Below are 21,249 nucleotides of genomic sequence, written 5' to 3' on the forward strand. Positions count from 1 at the left end.
AGAGAGATAAAGAGAGTCCCTGTACAACTTGTAGCAGGCATCAGTTTCATAGCAGTGAGCAGAATTCCAAAGTGCTAGGTGAGAAGTTAGCAGCTGTACTGTTGACATAAATCAGGGTGGTGCACCTAAGACAAGGCTCTTCCCTTTAACGCTCAGGCTTTGTCTACACTAGGAAATGGTGTTCCGACACTGACAGATAAATTCCTTCCGTTGGTATAGGCTGCGTCTACACTAGCAGGCTGGGCTAGCAAAGTTATGCCAACAAACCTATGCCAGTAGAGGATCTATAGTGTAGACATAGCATTAGCTCTAAATGACGGGGTGGTGGGGAGGGGGCTTTCAATGGCATAAATGGGAGTTACCTATCCAGCTTCTATTGACTTTCAGTGGAAATTGGGTGCTTGACTCCTATTTGTACCTCTGAAAATCTCCACTTTGGCTCTCAATGTTGTGCTCCTTGCCCCTGCCCTGGAACAGTCAGCTCCCGTGAGTGCAAATGTCTTCCCAAGATACAGGGCAACATTGTGTACAGCTCTTCAGAGAGTAGGAGTCATCACTGAGTGTAGGAGTTCTGTTTATGTTCTAGGCTTGTCAGCAGCACAAGTGAATCTTAGCAGAAGGCATAAACATATTTGCCTCTTCCGTTCCCAAGAAGCATGGAACATGGAGCATTTGAAGGAAGGTGGAAATTATCCAAGGAGGTTTTCACTCAATTAAAAAAAATCACTATGTAAAATTTCATTCTGGGGCTCCAAATCACATTTGCTCAGTTTTACATATCAATGGCTTTTCTAATGGCCAGTGCTGCAGACTTCACTTGGGATCTGAAAATCCAGCTGGGTTCTCTGTGTTTATGGCATCATCATCAGTAGTAAAGAGTCTGCAGTTGTAACAAATCTGACAATGCTGATGATGCAAGTGTGAGGAAAATAAGATCCAGCTCTCAACCCTTTAGCATTTTCAGGGTCACTGGAAGAGAAAAACTTGTCAGTAAAGGTGAGTACATGTGAGTTGAAGGCACAGGGAGAAGCAGATATTTGAGATGGTGCCACTTTCACCTGGTCCTCTTACAACTGTAGCTTCACTTTATAAATCTCTCTTATAGACCAGGTGCTTCAGGATCTGACCCTGCCAAGGTCCTGAGCATCCCTTGCAAGCATCAGGCTTATTGAGGGAAATTTGATATTGGAGCAACATACTACTATACGCTTGAGATGTAGTCTCATACAGCACTGTGAAAAGTCCTTAGGAAAAATGGAAATGAGAAAAAGGTGCATTTGTGATCCTACTGCATTATAATGGAGCTCACAAATGAGATTTTCTTCTCCTTGAGGCAATTTATTCCTCTGTTTATATTAATGTATACATTTATCTTCTTCGCCAAAGGTCTTGTGCTGGCCACCTGTTTACTTGCAAATAATGTGGGCCCCAGGACTAGTACAGATGTGATGCTATTCCTTAACTTCGGGGAGAGAATTATTCTTTTATATATAAATTTGTCACATTGTACTGATGCAACTGGAATCTTTTTATAAATAATTTTTTTTTAGATACATTTCAAAAATACATTCAGCCAGTGAGGCAAAGCAGCAGATATTTGGTATAATGGAGTTGTATGTAGAATTGCCAACTTCCTATTGGCACAAAACCAAACACCCGAGCCCCCCTCCCCCTCCCTCAGTGGCTCGCTCTCCCCCACCCTAACTCACTCTCACTGGGCTGGGGCAGGGGGTTGGGTTGCAGGAGAGGGTGAGGGCTCTAAAAGGGGGTGTGGGCTCTGGGCTAAGGCCAGTAATGAGGGGTTTAGGGTGTGGGAGGGGGCTCCGGGCTGGGGCAAGGAGTTGGAGTGCGGGAGGGGATGAGGGCTCCGGCTGGGGGGTGTGGGCTCTGGGGCGCAGGAGGGGGCTCCGGGTTGAGGGGCTCAGGGCTGGGGGTTGGGGTGCAGGAGGGGGTATGGGGTCTGGGCTGTGGGTGCAGACTCTGAGATGGGGCCAGGGATGAGGGGTTTGGGGTACACAAGGGGGCTCCAGGTTTGGAGGCACTCAGGGCTGGGGCAGGGGGTTGGGGCTCAGGGTTGGGGTGCGGGCTTACCTCGGGTGGCTCCCAGTCAGCGGCATAGCGGGGGGGCTAAGGCAGGCTGCTTGCCTGTCCTGGGGCACCACACTGTGCCCCGGAAGCGGCCAGCAGGTCCAGCTCCTAGGCGGGGTGGGGACAGAGGGAGGGGCAGGAGGCTCTGCGGCATGTGTGGCTCTCGCCCGCAGACACCAGCTTCCCCCAGCTCCCATTGACCAGGAGCTGGCTAATGGGAGTGCAAACTGGTTCTCGGGACAGGGGCAGCACATGGAGCCCTGTGGCCCCCCTGCCTAGGAGCCAGACCTGCTGATCGCTTCCAGGGCACAGTGCGGGGCCCCAGGACACGACCGGACTTTTAACGGCCCAGTCGGTGGTGCTGACTGGAGCCACCAGGGTCCCTTTTCGACCGGTGTTCCGGTCAAAAACCGGACACGAGGTCACCCTAGTTGTATGCAAACCTATTCTGTGTACTGTTCCCAAGGAGAATGGAGGGTATATATGACTTGGTGCCTAGGAAGAGGATATAAACTATGATGCAGAATATGACTTGGCTTTCTCTTGTTTCTGCAGTATTTGGTTCTTGGTTCTTTAGCTGTGTTTTGAGCAGTGAGCTGAAAATATATTATTCCTGTATCTCCTGTCTTGTCCTGTCCCTGTCCAGGAGGAACATAGAAGAGAAAATGACTCACAAGCTGTTTGGGGCTGGGTGGAGTAGAGAGAGAAAAAACATGATTGCGCAGGATCAGAGCTGGTTAGAAAAATGGAAAAATAACTCTGAAAAATATTGAAGTTTGTTCTGTTTTGACCACACAAAATGGAAACATCTCTTGTTCAGTTCTCCAACTATTTTAAATATTCAGTGTCCCCCTCCCTGCTTTCCTTTTTTCCTCTTTGTCATGGAGTGCAATAAGATGAATAATATCCAGAGTTTTGGATTTTTACCTCCATTTTCATTTTTTTTCCTTTGCCTCAAACTTTTTTTTTTCCAAAGTTGAGGACGTGTTGAAAAGTGAGTGTCAGACAGACAGATCTAAATAAAAGGAAAGAATGAAAAAGAGTGTTTGTGTGTAAAGAGACTCCAGAAGTCTTCATTCTGTTGCATTCAGTGGCAAAAGGGGAAGAAGAGAGAAAAAACAAAACCTCAAGATTTGGAATTTCTAAATCTTTGGTTTTGATCAGAAACCAGAAAGGGAGCGTGAGTGTGGGGTTTTTTATTTGTTTATTTTAAGCTTTCAGTTTAGAGAGAAAAGAGCACTTTGTATTTTTTTTTTATACAAAATTTGTTCTAGTCAGAGTATCCCCACCATTGCAGTTGGGGATATTACTGTCCAACGTGGCATGGCTGTAACACAGTGGTTCTCACCCAAGGGTACATGTACCTCTGAGGGTGTGCAGAGCTCTTCTGGGCGTACATCAACTCATCTAGAGATTTGCCTAGTTTTACAACAGGCGATATAAAACGCACTAGCGAAGTCAGTACAAACTAAAATTCCATATAGACAATGACTTGTTTATACTGTTCTGTATACTATACATTGAAATGTAAGTAGAATATTTATATTCCAATCGATTTATTTTATAATATGGTAAAAATGAGAAAGTCAGCCATTTTTCAGTAATAGTGTGCGGTGTCACTTCTGTATGTTTGTCTGATTTTTGTAAGCAAGTAGTTTTTAAGTGAAGTGAAACTTGGGGTATGCAAGACATTAGACTCCTGAGAGGGTACAGTTGTCTGGAAAGGTTGAGAATTAGTGCTCTAACACACTGTGTCGTGGTTACATTGCTGGGAATAGAATCAAGTTGTTTGGCACTTTGCTTTATTTAAACACTTAGAGGTAGCTAAATATGCTAAGCCCAGGTTGGAAAGAGATTGTATTTCTTGTTCTTCGAGTGTGCTTCTGTCCCAGTGAGGAGCAGCTGCATGTCTGCTATGACACAATAATTCCCCAATGCGATTTTTTGTTATATTTATATTCAGAAACACATTTTCTGCTCCTTCCCTTTCCTTCTCTTTCTGTGGAACAATTGTGTAAATTTATCTCAATATAATACAGCAGTAATATTAGAACCAAAACTAAAAAGAATCCTCCAAGTAGGGTGGTGGTTACCTTTCTCTGACAGGTCATAGACCCTCTACGGGGATTTTATTCTTTTGGACTCTGATTACTTTTCTTTGAGAGCTGTAAATTAGTAAAGTTGTCTCTTCTCTATCTGATCTCCTCTGTGCTCTCTCTGGCAGTGAGCATGCAGAATTCAGAGGGCGGATCAGATTCAGCGACGTCTGTGGCACTGCGTACTTCTGCATCTGCTCAAGCTCCAGTAGTGCAGCCAGTGCCAGCCTCCCAGCAGGTAACGTTCCTCCAGCTGCGCGGCTGTGAGTGCTGTCTCCATGGAAAATAAACCTAATTTTAATGAAGAATATGCTTTAACTCTTGGCTCAAAGAATTTTGTTAAAAAATCAACCTGAAGAGTGCATGTGTGTGTGTGTGTAAGTGGTGATGAAGCCTACCTAGATATGACATTGATAAATGCCATATAAATGTTTGTAATAAAAACACACTTTGATTTAAGGCATGAGATTTGGATTTTAATTTAGCCGTGTTGCCAAGAAAACGCTTTCCTGCCAATTTGGTGTTTGCTCCATTGCAGTGTCCTGACGTCATTATTTGATGTGTCAATAAAAGCAATAAAGATGCAAATTGTACCACATTGTTTAAAAAGGCATCTCCTGGAGTTGAAAGATGTATCAAAATCAGCAGAATTTGTGTGTAAATCAGAAAAAAAAACCATAGTGGGTTTTTTTGGCAGGGAGGGGGTGATTTTGGAGGTGTTTTCTTCACTTTTTGAGTGTGTATTGCTTTGACACATTTACATACATGTAACATGTTTGAAAGTTTTTGTGATACTAGAAATATTAGGTTCTAATTTCAATCTGTGAATGAAAATTGTATTTGAGAATATTAAAAGGAAGTGATGAGAAAATTGAGGGTCCACTTATGCCTCTTAGGGAACTATGAGAAAGTTTTTATATAACTGTTCAGAAAGGATGCAGAACAGATGGAAGGATGGAGTGATTGATTGGAGAGAGAGGTGTAGCTAGTGGGTAGAATCAACTATTATTGGATGTTGAAGAGGGGAGTGGATGGAGCTGGAACTGCTTGGACACTTGGTTTGCTAGAATCTTGAAATTGCTCTGCCCAACTTGCAGAGTAGAGTGTGGTCCTGCTATAAAATTGGCCTGTTCATTGTATTTTTTGATCTTCAGTGTTGATTTCACCAGAAGGTTGTTTCTCATTCTAACGATTAAAGGGTAGGAATATAATTAATGCTGTCAACATGATTTAATGGAAAATAGCTCCTGTCAAGCAAACCTGACCTTATTCTTTGAGATTACAGGTTTGGTTGATAAAGGTAACTGTGTAGATATATTTCAGAGTAGCAGCCGTGTTAGTCTGTATCCGCAAAAAGAAAAGGAGGACTTGTGGCACCTTAGAGACTAGCAAATTTATTAGAGCATCAGCTTTCGTGAGCTACAGCTCACTTCATCAGATGCATACAGTGGAAAATATAGTGGGGAGATTTTATATACACAGAGAACATGAAACGATGGGGGTTACCATACACACTGTAACGAGAGTGATCAGGACAGGTGAGCTATTTACCAGCAGGAAAGCAGGGAGTGGATGAGGGGGAGAAACCTTTTGAAGTAATAATCAAGGTGGGCCATTTCCAGCAGTTTACAAGGACAGTAGGAGGGGAAATAAACAAGGGGAAATAGTTTTACTTTGTGTAATGACACATCCACTCCCAGTCTTTATTCAAGCCTAAATTATAATAAATGTTTGTATTGCATTGACATAGTGTCACACAAAATTCTGATTTAAAAAATTAGCACGGTAGAATATCAATCAAGCACACATTAAAATGATTAAGAACTGGCTAACTGACAGATCTCAAAAGTAGTTGTCAATAGGGAATCATCATCAAAAAGAGGAATCGGTACTAGACTCGACACTCTTCCACATTTTCATCAGTTGTGGAAATAAATATAAAATCACTGCTGATAAAATTTGTGGATGACACACAGACTGGGGGAATAGTAAACCATGATGAGGACAGGGCAGTCATACAGAGCCATCTGGATCGCTTGTGGGCCCGTTCGAACAAAATGCGTTTTAATACAGCCAAGGCAAAGGAACACAGAATACAGGTCATACCTGTAGAATGGGGAACTGTATCCTAGAAAGCACTGACTCTGAACAGGATTTAGGGGTGATAGTGGACAAGCAACTGAACATGAGCTCCCAGTGTGATGCTGAGGCAAAAAGGGCTAATGTGGTCCTTCAGTGAATTAAGAGGGGAATAGTAAGTTGGAGTAGGGAGGCGATTTTACCTCTGTATATGGCATTGGTGAGACCAGTACTGTTTACACTTTCGCTGTCCATATTTTAAAAAGGATTTTGAAAAATGAGAGGGGATGGGAAAAAAGAGCCACAAAAATTATTTGGGGGCTAGAGAAAAGGTCTTAGAGACCGCAGAGTTCAGTCTCTTTAGTTTATCAAAAAGAATGAAGTGACAAGATTAGTGTATAAATGCCTTCACCAGGAGAAAATACGGGGTGCTAAAGGGCTCTTCAGTCTAGCAGAGAAGGGTAGAACAAGAACCAATAGCTGAAAGCTGAAGCCAGACAAATTCAAACGATAAATAAGATAGAAATTGATGAAGGTGATTAATCATTGGAACAAGTTACCAAGGGAAGTGGTGGATTCTCCATTTCTTAATGTCTTCAGATTAAGACTGGATGCCTTTCTGGAAGGTATACTTTAGCCATATGTACGTTATGCCTTATTCAAACACACGTTATTGGGCTCAACACAGGGGTAACTGGGTGAAATGTAATGGCCCATGATATGCAGCAGGTCAGACTAGATGATCTACTGATCCCTTCTGTATGAATCAAGTGTTTGTGTGGAGTGAAGTAATGAAAACAGATGACTCTTCTTAAGTAAAATGTAAACTTCTACAAAAGTCCAGCAGCAAGATAGAAAAGAATCATGCTTCTCTTGAAAAAGTCTAGTAAATCGGTTTATTCAGATTAATTTAGTGGCCCATTTGACCCTGAAGAAACATTGCTTATTAAAGGAATAGCAGAATATTGCTCTGGTGGAGCAGAATATTTAGTTTGATCCTGGAACATCGATTTTGGATGCCACAAATGTCATCGAAAGATACCCACACTAAAAATTTACATTCCTCTTCCAGGCCTTCCAGCAGCTCTTCAACATTAGTTTCTTTCTAAAGCAATTTCTGTTCATCATCAACAGTCCAAATATGTCACAGGTCAATCTGTGATTATGCCATTAAGAACAACTGAAAGGCAAAGACTTAAAGGTTTCAACTTCTTATCAAATTCTTTTATGCTAACATCACCTTTAATGTAGCACAAAAAGAGCAATTTGAAGAAGTGATTGAAGCAATTTGTCCTGGACAATCTCCTCCAGACAGACTTAAACTTGCAGACCCACTTCTAGAATCTGCAAGTGAATAACAAGAGAGAAAAAATTAAAGGAAGCAGTAAGAAAATCAACTTTGACATTAGTGTACGATGGTTGTTTGAACATGGCAAATTATGCAATAATGGCTTCAAGGATCCAGAATTAAAAATGGCATTTCAATTTAATGTTATTGGCTCTACATCTGAAAAGAGAGAATTCAGACGGGGTTAGTGCTCATCATGGCACTGAATGGAGATCAATAAATGTATTTGCTTTGTTCCTTGTAGGGATTATGGCAGAAGTGAACTTTGAAAAAGGGTAGTGGCCTGGAGTAGCAGCTTCTGAAGAGTTTTCCCTGCATAGGAGAAATGCAGGCATGGGGAAAGATGCAGAGATTTTCCACAATAGTTGTGGCTGACCTTTTGTTTTAAGACCTGCTTTTACTAAGCAACCAGTTTCTGCTATTCCCTGGGGTGGCTGCTTAAACCAAGTTTCACTTAAAGATGGGCCCAGCCAAACCATTTGGATCCACATCTGAGCTCTCCCCAAGTTTAGGGTATTGGGTTTGGGCCCATGCCCAATTTAACTGTAGTTTAGACTAAATGGAATATGTGTGGAGGCTTTAAGGAGCGGGAGTGTGTGTGGGTAGCCATAAAGTATGGTGGAGCTGCTGCCTGTATTTGGGGATTTGGAGCAAATCCTCTAGTATGTGTATTGCAGGAAATGGCCTAGCCAGAATGGGGTGTTCTGGGTCCAACTGTAACACTGGATCTAAATGCACATTTCTCTTTTTTATTTTTTCAGAGGATTTTGGTTCAAACAACAAGCTCTTCTCCCAAAGGAGCACAGATGCAGCAGATCTCCATTCCCAGAGTTCAGCAGGTCTCACAGCAGGTAATATCAATGGAGTGGGGGACCAAATGCTATTGCCATTCAGTCACTTGAAAGCAAACACAACCTGCAGCCCTTCCCTTACCCACATGTCCAGCATGGGCTGCTTGAAACTATATAGGCTATCTCTTTAATCAATTAAAATGTGGATTTTTTCTAGAACAGTGTCTGACCAGAGAACTTGAGATGGCAGGGAGAGCCATTTCCTCTGTCCTTTCACGTGATTATTCCTTATTTTAGATTGATGATAAAGGAGACTCTCTCATGGTTGTTTAAGGTTTAAAATCAAATTCTCCTAGGCACCTGTCTTGCATCAGGTTTCAATTATAGAGTCTAGGGAGAGATTTATTTTAAAATTATTTTTATAAATATTAAAAAATAATTATTGCACTCTTCTGTAAAGATTACTGTCTAGAGCCAATGGTTTTTTAAAACAATCCTGACTTGCATTCACATAGTAGGCCCAAACAAGTAGTTGTGCTGACAAAGTGTGTGTTTGCATGTACAGAACGGATGGGTATGAGAACAGTGTTGTTTGTGCAAAGAATTGCCTGTGTGTATTTTAGTTGTGTGAATGTTGATGTCAAATTTTAAAAAATGAGGCCTTTAAAAAAATACATTTCAAAAATAGGACAAATAGAAAGTTAAAAGTTAATATTCATTCTTAAACAGCTTTGAGTGCCCTTTTAAATGCTAATTGCTTGTGTGTGTAGTGTCATCCATTACTGCTTGTCAATAATTCATCTATAAACCCAGCATTGTCACATGTGTTTCAGGTGCAAACTGTGCAGCATGTGTACCCAACCCAGGTCCAGTATGTGGAAGGAGGAGAGGCTGTCTACACCAATGGAACCATGTAAGAGTCTCTGTCATTCACGTTACTAGGGCCAATAAATGCCAGCCTGACAGATGTAAAAGTTCATTTTGCTTTCTTTGAGAGACAGAGCACAATTGTGTCTGCCCTGAAAGGTGGAGAGAGAGTACACAAAAAGCCTTATTCTCCACTTCATACACCCACCTTGCAGCTTGGTACAGGGTCAGTCCTTACATTTGCCCCATAACAAGATTTGCTCCATTCTAGTGCCGCTGCAGGCAGTAGCTCCCATAAAGGGGAGAGTGAGCAAGAGGAGAAGCAGCACGTACTACCCTGTTTAATGGGTGTGGCAGTTGCCATACTGCTTCTTTGATGCTGGAGGCATTGTGTGTGTGTGAGGAGATCCCACCCTAAACCACATGGAGCTCACTCTATGGGCTGGTCTACACTACTGCGTTAAATCGATCTAACTTACTCCACTTCAGTTACATGAATAACGTAACTGAAGTCGACGTTGTTAGATCCACTTACCACGGTGGCTCCCCTGTGCTGTGTTGATAGAACGTCTCCCATCAACTTCCCTTACACTTCTCGGGAGGCGGAGTACGCACATTGATGGGAGAGTGCTCTCCCATCGATTTAGCGTGTCTTCACCAGACCCGCTAAATCGACACTTGCTGCATCAATTGCAGCAGTGCCGATCTACCGATAAGTGTAGACATGCCCTATGTAAGCGGATCCTATATTCCTTCTCCAAACCCTTTTGTATCTGTTAGGGAGCTGGGGTTTTAAAAATGGAAACTCCACATAAATGAGAGACCATGCTAATTGGAAGGAAGGTTCTTTCTAGGGTTTTCTCTTTTCCACTTGAAAGCCTCTTTGTGTCCTTCCCCCTGGGAATTGTGGGTTGCTACCTATTCTGTGGTGCTGGACCGTAACAAGGGCCAAAACAACTCTCTTAGCCCAAGAAATATCTTCATGCAGCGCATTCATATTGCATTACCTTGTATTTGTTCCACGTCATGCGAGGGTGCCCTGCTGGACAGACTTGTAAGAGTAGAGACCCTGGGTCTCAATGTTGCTCTGAGTATAGATGACATTGGTTCTTACCCATCTTGCCCTTCTCTTGAGCATGGTGGCTATTCGTGGGGTAAACTTGAGATTGGATTCTCTGGCACTGGCAGTTCCACTAGACTTCTTGGCCAATTCCTGAAACTTATTATCAGAGATGGTCCCCCCCCCCACCCTATCCCCCAAAAAAGCCAATTTTTGTCACAGGAAATTTTTTAAAAAACTAATCTTTTCCTGCAATTTTGTGTAAAAATATTTCAGTTTTTCAACGGAAAACGAAAAGAGGAAAAAAAAATCAATTTCTAGTTTTTCAATGAAAAACTGAAACATTTCAACCAAAATGAAAAATTTGGGCGAAAGCTTTACTTTGGGACAAAAAGCCATATTTACTGAAAAAAAATATTTTGATGAGAAAATTTCAACCAGCTCTATTTACCGCAGATTCTTGAGCTATAAAGGGTAGAATTTTCAAAAGACCTAAATGACTTAAAAACGTCAGTTGCATTTTCAAAAGGGACTTAGGCACTTCAGAGCATCAGGCCAGTTCTACGATAGCAATTTTTGCTAGGATAGTAGTGTTCGTTAGGGTTTTGAAGTTTTGTTTTTGTGTTTTTAAAACAACATTTCTATCCCAGAAAAAGCCCCAGTATAGATGCAATTTTGCCAGTTTATCTTATTAGAATTGATAGCGGAAAAAGCCCTCTTTTGCCTTTATGTAAACTGTGCCTGCACTGAGGGTTTGTTGGTAGCAAACATTTTTCAGTGTTGACTAGGCCTCAGTCTCATTTGGGTGTTTTTGAAAAATTTCCCTCATTTCTGAAGAGCCAGGCTGTCAGAAGGCTCCTTCTTGGGCCCAGTCGTGCTGTGCCCAACATTCCCCCTCTGACACAGCAAACGTTCCAAAGGGCTCTGGCTTGAGGCCTGCTTCAGGGCTGTCATCAGAGAGATTCATGTTGTCAATTGACTTCTATATCTGAACTAAATTTCAGTAGAGCAAATCCCATCTGCAATGGAGTCAAGGCTTTTAAAAAAAACTTACTGAAGATCCCAGTGTGAGAGTGAAATTAGATATTTAAGCTCCTCTCCGTTCGTGTGTACTTCACATCCTAACCGCATTGTTCCTTTGACAGCCGAGCCGCCTACTCCTACAACACTGAAGCTCAGATTTATGCCCCCAGCAGCGCAGCTTCCTATTTCGAACCGCAGGGAGGTGGAGCACAGGTGACTACAGTGGCATCCTCTCCTACAGCCATTCCCTCTCACAGCATGGTGGGCATCACTATGGACATTGGGGGAAGTCAGATCCTCTCCAGCTCGGGAGCCTATCTCATTCATGGGGGGATGGAAAACACTAGACACTCTCTGTCACTAACTTCACGCTCCTCTCCAGCAACGGTATGTAGCCCTGAAGGTATTGCCCCTACAGGGCCAGGAATTGTAAGGACTTCAGAAAATAAATAAGATTTGTGTGTGTGTAATATATATAATGAATGAGAGGGAGAGAACACATGCTGGTGTGGTGCAAGTGTTTTATTAGCATGAGCTTGGGATGTCTCATTACTCATGCGGTTAAGGGGTAACTTGATTACAGCCTCTAAGTATAGACATGGGGAAGAAATATTTAATAATGGGCCCTTTATTCTGGCAGAGAAAGGTATAACACAATCCAATGGCTGGAAGTTGAAGTTAGACAAATTCCGTCTGGAAATAAGGTGTACATTTTTAACAGTGAGGGTAATTAACTGTTGGAACAATTCACCAAAGGTCGTGGTGCATTCCCCATCACTGATAATTTTTAAATCAAGATTGGATGTTTTTCTAAAAAATCTGCTCTAGGAGTTATTTTGGGACGTTTGATGGCCTGTGTTATACAGGGGGTCAGACTAGATGATCACAATGATCCTTCTGGCCTTGGAATGTATGAGTCTATTGGTTTGTTAAGTAGATCATGTCAAACACATATTGATAAAATCTTTATGCTGTCCTATGCCATCATGTAGTCTGTTTATGCCACATAGCAAATACAATTTCAGGATATTTTAGAGTTTTAAAAAAAAAATTTATTGGGACTATATTTTTCATGTTCCTCCACCTGTGAAGTCTAGTGTTGAGTTCCTATGAGCCCAGCTGTACTGGACTCAATGGGATAAAAAAGTTTTTTTTCTTTAATATTTAAAAATATCAGGGGTGTTATGTTGGAACTTTCCAGTCTTAAAAGCAAGTACTAATTGGGTGCTAATGTCCTGTTAGAACACAGGTCATCTCCCTTTCCAAACGGCTGGTGTGTGTGGGTGTGTATATATAAATATGTAAACTTTGTTACAAATGTATGTAGGTAGCACCCGCTACTTTGGGGAAAAATGAGAACATCTAATCGGAGAACGCTCTTGAAAACGTGACCAGTAAAGTTCTCATTTCTAACCCTGCAGGGTTTTGAAATAGAAGACTTTAAATTTTTTGCATTTTCATGCCTAGAAGAGCTGTTGTTGATCCACAGCTGAATTTTGCCTGTTCTGGACATTGGGTGGGAAATTCCACATTTCTGGAGAAAGAGGCGGAAACATTTCTCTGGCAGGTTGTTTTTGAGATGAAGGGGGAAAAGCCATTGTTGGAAGCTGTTAGAGTAAATGCCAGGTGGGACAGGAGTAGTAGGAATTCATTTAGCACAGGGATATCACTCCACCTATATGGCTTGTATGTGTGTGTAAATACATAGTTTTAATTTCAGATGCATTTAAAAAACCAAATACAGGGCCTTCCGCTTATTTTGATTATGTCTGTCCTTGTCATTTTGAGTCAAATAAGTGCTGATCTTGTCACCTGCCTGGGGATGTATCTTAGTCTGCAGAGCAACATGGGATTATTCATGTTGTCAGGTGCTCTGATACTGTGGTGATGGGTACAGTACAAGAACCTTAATAGAATTAAATGTCAATAGCATCGTCTCACTAACAGGTCTAATTGCTGTAGCTGTCTTATGTTATGGGATTTTTCTTGGCTTTCTCTCTTCTTTGGCTTCATTCAGGATTTAGGCCCCTTACTGTTGAGACAGACCAGCAGGAACAATTCCTGCTCTAAATAGCTCACCGTCTAAGGACAGATAGACAAGAAGACAGGTCAGCAGGAAGAATAAACAACATATAATTTTTTAAAAAGTGAATATACATGTGAACTAGATTCGCTGTAGGTAGCACAGCAGAGGTGGATCTTCAAAAGGGATGTAAATGTGGCCAGGGTAGGAGCCTTGCAGATGGGCTCAGGAAGGGAGCACTGCATATGAAGCAGCAAGGAAGAAAGTGCAGAAATTTTCATGTGGATGGTTGAAGGTAGGAAAATGAGTGTAGAGGGTAGATGTGAACAACACAAAGTGAGACAAGTGAAAATAAGTGGAGCGGACAGAGTTCCCTAGAAGTCTGAAAGTAATGACAAGAAGCTTGAATTTCCTGCAAGAGAAGGTGAGGAGCCAGCAGAAGGATTCAAAGAAAGGAGTGACCTGATCAAATTGATTATCAAGGAAAATCTTTGCAACTTTAGTTGCAACATTTTGTATAGACTGAAGCGAGGGCAGCATGGATGTTAAGGAGGCCAAAGAGGAAGATAGGATGTAATGAGGCCCTGCAGAAGAGATTCAGCTGTGGGGATGGAAAGTAAAAGGCAGCTCATGGTGATATTGAAGAGGAGGAAGCAGCAGAATTTGGGTGTGGCCTGGGTGACTGGGCGGAGACCAGGAGGGGAGTGGTGCTGTCAACAGTGACAGAACGGGGGAAGATGAGTGTTTGGGAGGGGAGATGAATAAAGCAGACAGCGAGACATTCAAGCGGAGAGGACAAATGATCTTCATATGTAAAATCTGTGGTCAAGAACCAGCAGTCCCAAACTGGTGATAGCATAAGGAATGTTTCTGGTCTTAACTTGTTCTTTGCTGGTAAAGCCTACTGAAATCCTGGCAAAGGGTTTACTAGTAAAGGTCTGTGTGACCCTAAAAAAGAAATAAGCATCTAAGCCCGCCCCCCATAAGAATGGCCATACTGTGTCAGACTAATGGTCCATCTAGCCTAGTATCCTGTCTTCTGATGTGGCCAATGCCAGGTGCTTCAGAGGGAATGAACAGAACTGGTAATCATCAAGTGATCCATCCCCTGTCACCCATACCCAGCTTCTGGCAAACAGAGGCTAGGGACACCATAGCTGCCCATCCTGGGTAATAGCCATTGATGGACCTATCCTCCATGAACGCATCTAGTTCTTTTTTTGAACCCTGTTATAGTCTTGGCCTTCACAACATCCTCTGGCAAAGAGTTCCACAGGTTGACTGTACATTGTGTGAAGAAATACTTCCTTTTGTTTGTTTTAAACTTGCTGCCTGTTAATTTAATTTGGTGACCCCTACTTCTTGTGTTATGAGGAGTAAATAACATTTCCTTATTTACTTTCTCCATACTAGTCATGATTTTATAGACCTCTATTCATATCCCCCCTTATTCGTCTCTTTTCCAGTATGAAAAGTCCCAGTCTTATTAATCTCTCCTCATATGGAAGTTGTTCCATACTCCTATAATTTTTGTTGCCCTTTTCTATACCTTTTCCAATTCCAATATATCTTTTTTGAGATGAGGCAACCAGATCTGCATGCAGTATTCAAGATGTGGGTGTACCATGGATTTATATAGAGGCAATGTGATATTTTCTGTCTTATTATCTATCCTTTTCCTAATGATTCCCAACATTCTGTTTGCTTTTTTGACGCTGCTGCACATTGAGTGGATGTTTTCAGAGAACTATCCACAATGACTCCAAGATCTGTTTCTTGAGTGGTAACAACTAATTTGAATTTATCAACCTCTCAGTATGACTGTGAGTATGGCTGGAAAAATGATCTTCTCCATGGTCTTTAGCTAGCAGCACTACCAGATGGGCTGAGACGTAGGACTCCTATGAAGTCATATGATGATGCCTATTCTAGGAGAGGGGTGTTTGTGATGTCTATGCTAGGAGAGGGTGTGTGTGTAATCAGATGTCCAGAGGCAGGACAGCCTGATGTTTTCATATCCGTAGCTCCCCAGAACCCTTCTCTTCCTCTGGTCCTTTCTGAGCCGTAGTAATCCAGATGATTTTAGCTCTTTGCTCAGGAAATGGGTTTGTACCCATTTTTACTCTTACTCGTACCAATTAGTGAGTAGCAGTTAATAGAGAACTGTTGTCACCTTGTACACCAGTGTTCATGATGTGAACCAGCAAATCTTAAATAATGCATGTCTCTGGCTTGCCGGTTGACCTTTCTTGTTAAATAACAAAGATCTAGTTCCTCTCTGTTCTGGGCTAAAGCTGGGATGGAGGGAGGGAAAGATACAGCAGCTGAGTTTCTTAAGGTGCTCTGCTGAACCACATTACCTTACACAACATATTTTTGGCAGCCTCAGCGTGCGGCCACCAACTCTTGCTGGTGGCCGCCCTGAGAATTTTTCCTAAAATACTTTAGGACAAACAAATACATATGCACATAGACATATCCAGATCATTGTAATTTATTTATGTAGGCTTTTTTGCAGACTCAATAATACAAATAATGTGCAGTTGTCTCTGCTTTTCACTGGACCTAAACAGAATAGAAACAAAAATAAAGTGCTTTGCATGTTTTGATTTTTTTTAGATTGCTAGTTAATAATTCTGCTACTGTGAAAAGTGATATTTGTATATTTGTTCATAGCGCTTTTCACAGCAGACTTACTTTGTCCCCCAGCATGCCAGGGCTGAGTAAGCCCTGGATGAGGAGGTGGGTAAGGAGGCAGGGGGGCCAGGGGCAAAGGGGGTCTGGAAGAGGCAGTGGGGGTTGAGGTGATCCTGGGGGGTGAGTCTGGGGGTGGCGCCATGCCCGCCACCCCAGGGCAGAAGCCTGAAGCCTGAGCTGCACCACCCCTGGGAAGGTGGGGAACTCTCACTGATTGCCTGTTCCTACAGTGTTTGTGGCTCCAGAAGGGGATAGGGACCAATCCCTGCAGGCAGCCCCAGGGGAGGAGCCATTACTTTGCTGTCCCCCCAGCCCAGGAGGCTGTGGCTGCAAGAAAAGCCCCTGGTGGCCACATGCAGCCACAGTGGCATTTGAGAAACGCTGCTTTAGGCTACAAAAGCCCTGTGTCAGCCCAAAAGCAATTGATATTTCGAGTTGCCCAAACTTCAGTGTCCCTTCCACTAAAGTAGCAAATCATGGTGGGGGGGCTGTTGTTATTCTGATTAAAAGGACACACCTTAATGTGGGCTGTAAATATATCTAGGCACTTCCTACCAGCCTCTTCTTTTTTTGTGGGGGGATATAAAACGTAGCATTCACACTTCTTTAGGGCTGTGTTTATCACTGCATGCCTATGAGAGAGACTTGCTGCTTGCCTCTGCATTATGTGGATGCATACACAATGCAGATGCTCCGCTGTCTCCCTGTCTTGAACAGGGGAAGGAAACGGTGTCTCCCTATGACATTTTGACTGATTTCCTCAAGGCTACATCAGCAGTCTGCTTGTGCTGATGAGTTTTGGTTCTTCCCAGTTATCACAGGATGCTGGAGATGTTTCTTAGAAACATCTACGTTTCTTAGTTCCTTGAAACTGGCCCTTTTTTGAGCTAGATAGTATCTTGTTAAGCTAAGGAGCACTGTAGCCTGAATACTTTGTACTGTATGTCACTGACTATTTCCTGAGTGGAAACAAAGGAATTTATTCTGCAGGGTAGTGTACAGGAGGTGGGGACAACACCTAGGCACAGACATTGTGGAAACCACTTCTTTGGCTACTGAAGTAACCAGATCCATTCCACTCATTTAGGGCTCTGGCAGATTTAGGCTTTGAAAATGGGTATTGTTCTACTTTACCTTATGGCCACCTTCTAGCATGCAGTGGGTCACACTATAAACTGCAGCATAGGGAGTAAGCTAACATATATAAAGGAGACCATAAGCAGGGTGATCTCCATTCGGATAACAAATGCAAGGCAACAAATGGAGCAAGTGGGCTGTCGGCAACGTGGTAACACTTACACCTGCAGCTTCAAACCAGCGATGCTCTGCAGGGGTGATCCTGCAGCATTCTCCGTACCATACCTCTGCTAAATGGTGGCAGGTGCAGTATATGAGCCATCTTGGCCAACTCACTTTTGGGAAAGAGAAATTGTTAATGGTACCTCTTACCTGGATGTGCGTTATTAGTTATTACGACAATGTGCGCCTTCTTATCCCATCTCCACTAATGAGCCATGAATCGGGCCCTACCAAATTCAAGGCCATGAGTAACGCGTCACGGACCATGAAATCTGGTCTTTTGTGTGCTTTTACCCTATGCTACGCAGATTTCACAGGGGAGACCAGTGTTTCTCAAACTGGGGGTCCTGACCCAAAAGGGAGTTGCAGGGGGGTTGCAAGGTTATTTTAGGGGATTGTGGTATTGCCACCCTTACTTCTGCGCTGCCTTCAAAGCTTGGAGGCTGGAGAGTAGCAGCTGTTGCCCAGGCACCCAGTTCTGAAAGAAGCACCCTGCAGGCAACAGCGCAGAATTAAGGGTGACAATACCATACCATGCCATCCTTCTGCACTGCTGCTGGCGGCAGCTCTGCCTTCAGAGCTGGGATCCCAACCAGCAGCCACCATTCACCAGCTGCCCAGCTCTGAAGGCAGGGCCCTGCCAGCAGCAGCGCAGAAGGAAGGGTAGCAGTACCGCAACCTCCCCTACAATAACCTTGCGACCCCCACACGACTCCTTTTGTACAATTACAACACTGCAAAATTTCAGATTTAAATAGCTGAGATAATGAAATTTATGGTTTTTAAAATCCTATGACCACGAAATTGACCAAAATGGACCATGAATTTGGTAGGGCCCTAGCCACGAATAATGAGTTGCTTAGGCCTTCTCTACTACTGCGCAAGTAGGCGGGGAACTGGAGGGTGTATACTTGCCAAGACCTAAGCTTGGGTCTTACTTGCTTCACTTGTAAACAACCAGTGCCCTCTGTCACTGACAGCTTATACAGCTCAGGGAGCTGCATCCCTCTGTTACCAAGGTCACCAGTTGTTGCAGAATATCCAAGAGCCCTCTGTCCAGGTCTTAGCGTACCATTTGTATGTATTTTGAGAGATTGACAGATAGTACTTGGCCTTGAAGGGCAAGGGAGAGGGGGGAACAAGATTTTATTTCTTTAGATCGTAACAAATTTTTCAGTGCCTCATGACCCCCCATATTTGCCTTTGGTAACTTCTCTGGGTGTTGCGACCCATCAGTTGGGAAATACTGATTAAAATATTGTTTTCCTTCTCCAAATCCTGAAGAATTTTGCCACCTGCTTGGGGTGTCCCCTTGCAGGAATGCTCAGAAAAAATGATCTAGGAGATTTGGGCTCCTCTGCTGCCTGTGGTGGGAAAAGCAAAATACACCTTTAAGTAACAAAACGAAAACTGCAAAGCTGCTATACAGACAGAACAGTCTATTGCTGAATAGACTGCCATCCCCAAAAGGAGCAGCTCTGACAATGAAAGGTGAATTGGCCTCTACGTCCACTATTGGGGGTCTGCCTGTTCTTGAGCTTAATAATAGTCAGCTATAATTACATAGCAGATTTCATGCTGAATGCTTTACTACTGACTGTCTAAAGGGGCTCCCCCGCCATTGGTTTGAAGCCAGCAACACTACACAGCAGTGTATTAAATGAGGAAATGAAGGATAACTTCTTTAATCGAATGTGCATGGACATCAAGGCCCGCAGAATGTAAATACTCAAGGTGGAATATCTGTTGGGTAGAGTGCCATGAGATCATGACCATGGATGGCTGAGACCTTGGTTTAAACTCTCACCCAAGGGCTGACACCATTCTGCAACTCTGGTTCAAAGGGGAGAGTGCCCCGTAGTGAAAGACTTTCAGCACACGGAGGTCTTGCATCCAGCTACTGACAAGGCCCACTTCTGTTTAGCCAGTAAGATACTATATGGCATACTGCAAGGCTGTATGATTTTAGAGTGACACCTTATGCCCGTTAGTGCATTATCTGTAGTAGCTCTGCTGCATTCAGTACTTTGTTCAACTACTATTAATTTGTTTGTTGTTTCTATTAGTAATTTAGGAAATGCTAATAACCAAAGCTATTAATTTGGGCTTCACAGAGATGGGTCTGATGATAAAATGCACCATCTTTATGTGGTTCTCTATTTAGACATGCAATAGCTCATTGCTACCGATGAGAATTTTTGGAGGAGTGATTCACTATATTTGTAGCAGAAAAGGGGAAAGACATAGACATCTCTTTAATAACAGGGAATTTAAAACACAAGTTCTGAAATGATCCTAGCGCCGTTCTTTCATCCTTAATGTGTGTCCTGGCTGCACAGTTAGTTTGCATGTGTTACAATAACATTTCTTTGCTGCACCTTCAGCCCATAAGGACTGTATCTCATCTACCTTGCATCTTTGTCATGAGCCTGTTTATAGAAAGCATTAATCATTATTCAGATTATTAATAAAGACAAATCTTGGCTGTTGCTAACTATCTGATTTCCTTTCTTTTCTTTTTTCTCGTGCACATTTTCTTTAGCTTGAAATGGCGATTGAAAACCTACAAAAAAATGAAGGGATTACATCACACAAAAGCAGTTTGCTCAACAGCCATGTAAGTTACTATTGGACTTTACAACCTATTCCCTGCTTTGTTAGGAGCATTATTTATAGATGTTTTGTACACCAGCTAATCTGGGCAAATCAAAGCAGCCTAGGGTTTGGTTGCCTGCACTCCCCATGGCAGCCCTGTCCATAGAAACAAACAATAGTGTGCAAAAGCCTGCAATGATTTTTATGTTTGTTTGTCAAGATGCTCTGGATTCTGTTATCTGTCTCTGCCCCATATTTGTTTATTTAATCTGCCTTGAAATGGAAGCTGCAGGCACTTAGGTAAATGCACTGAGAGTTTTGTCTCCCTTCACTGGAAGTTTGCTGGAAAACAGTTTTGTAAGGCTCTGCAGCAACACTCTGTAGTGAATCGTAACAGATGTCCCCTACACCTGTGTAACAAAAGCATACTGTGTGTCTGTGTCTTGGAGTGCCTGAGCCTGTATTTCTTCTTTCTATAGCCAGGAAAGGCCTTGACTGTTGCAAAGCTATGCTAAACCCACTTGCTGGACCTTTCCATTTCATACTGATAGCAACCATTTCTTTGCTTTGGGTGAAATTCACCCCCATCTTCTGGGTTTATACAAGGTCTTCTGTGTTATGTCTTCAGGCCTTGATCCCGCAAAGCGTAATTTTTAAGTACATAATTATGTGGGGCTAAAAGGCTCTAATCCAAACCGTGCTGAAGTCAATAGGAAGGTTCCCATTGAATTCAGTGGATTTTGGATCAGGCCCCAAGTGTGGTTTTACACTGAAGTGTCATGGTATAAAATGACACCATTTCCCACAGTCCTGGTCTCTCTGTGCATTTAAAGTCAGATCTGTTGACCCTGTAGGGGAACAAAAGAATAACTACCCCCCACCAGCTCTGGAGCAGTGGCGTAGCCAAGATGGAACATTTGGGTGGGCCCCAACATTGGGTGGGCAGGAGGGCAGTGACGGGGGAAGGAGGGATCGGGGCCCGCCTCCCCCTACCACCTCCAGCCGGCTTTGGGGTTGTGGGGGCGATGGATGCTCTGGCCAGGGGACCTCTGGGGCCCCAGGTGCACACCCAGTTCTGGGAGGAGATGCCATTCTGCAGCAACAATGGCAAGCCAGGCCTGGCTCCCCAAGTGGCAGGATTCCTCTGTCACCCTGGGGTCAGCTGAAGCTCGACCTCCTCCCACTGGCGGATTAGCCACTGGGCCAAAGGGATGTGCCCAGGGGTCCCAGCCAATTGGGGGGCCCCAGAAAGATGGGCGTCTCCACCTGGTGCTCCCGCTGGA

At 43.2% G+C, this 21,249-nt stretch overlaps 1 protein-coding gene across 5 annotated transcripts in view; it reads left to right on the forward strand.

Annotated features, from left to right (window-relative positions):
- The window catches only part of RFX2 (regulatory factor X2), a 98,830-nt gene that overhangs the window by 42,535 nt on the left and 35,046 nt on the right, over nucleotides 1–21,249 (forward strand). For 4 of the 5 annotated variants that reach the window (XM_073323871.1, XM_073323868.1, XM_073323872.1 and 1 more), the window contains 5 exons: nucleotides 4,313–4,422; nucleotides 8,373–8,462; nucleotides 9,236–9,315; nucleotides 11,475–11,739; nucleotides 19,914–19,988. In XM_073323871.1, the coding sequence (XP_073179972.1) occupies nucleotides 4,318–4,422; nucleotides 8,373–8,462; nucleotides 9,236–9,315; nucleotides 11,475–11,739; nucleotides 19,914–19,988 (615 nt within the window). In that variant the 5' untranslated portion in view covers nucleotides 4,313–4,317. Of the gene's footprint in view, nucleotides 1–3,539; nucleotides 3,616–4,312; nucleotides 4,423–8,372; nucleotides 8,463–9,235; nucleotides 9,316–11,474; nucleotides 11,740–19,913; nucleotides 19,989–21,249 lie in introns of those variants that run through there. The other variant, XM_073323867.1, reaches the window with a different exon arrangement.

Source organism: Lepidochelys kempii, chromosome 25, assembly GCF_965140265.1.
Source record: "Lepidochelys kempii isolate rLepKem1 chromosome 25, rLepKem1.hap2, whole genome shotgun sequence".
In the NCBI taxonomy this organism is placed as follows: domain Eukaryota; kingdom Metazoa; phylum Chordata; order Testudines; family Cheloniidae; genus Lepidochelys; species Lepidochelys kempii.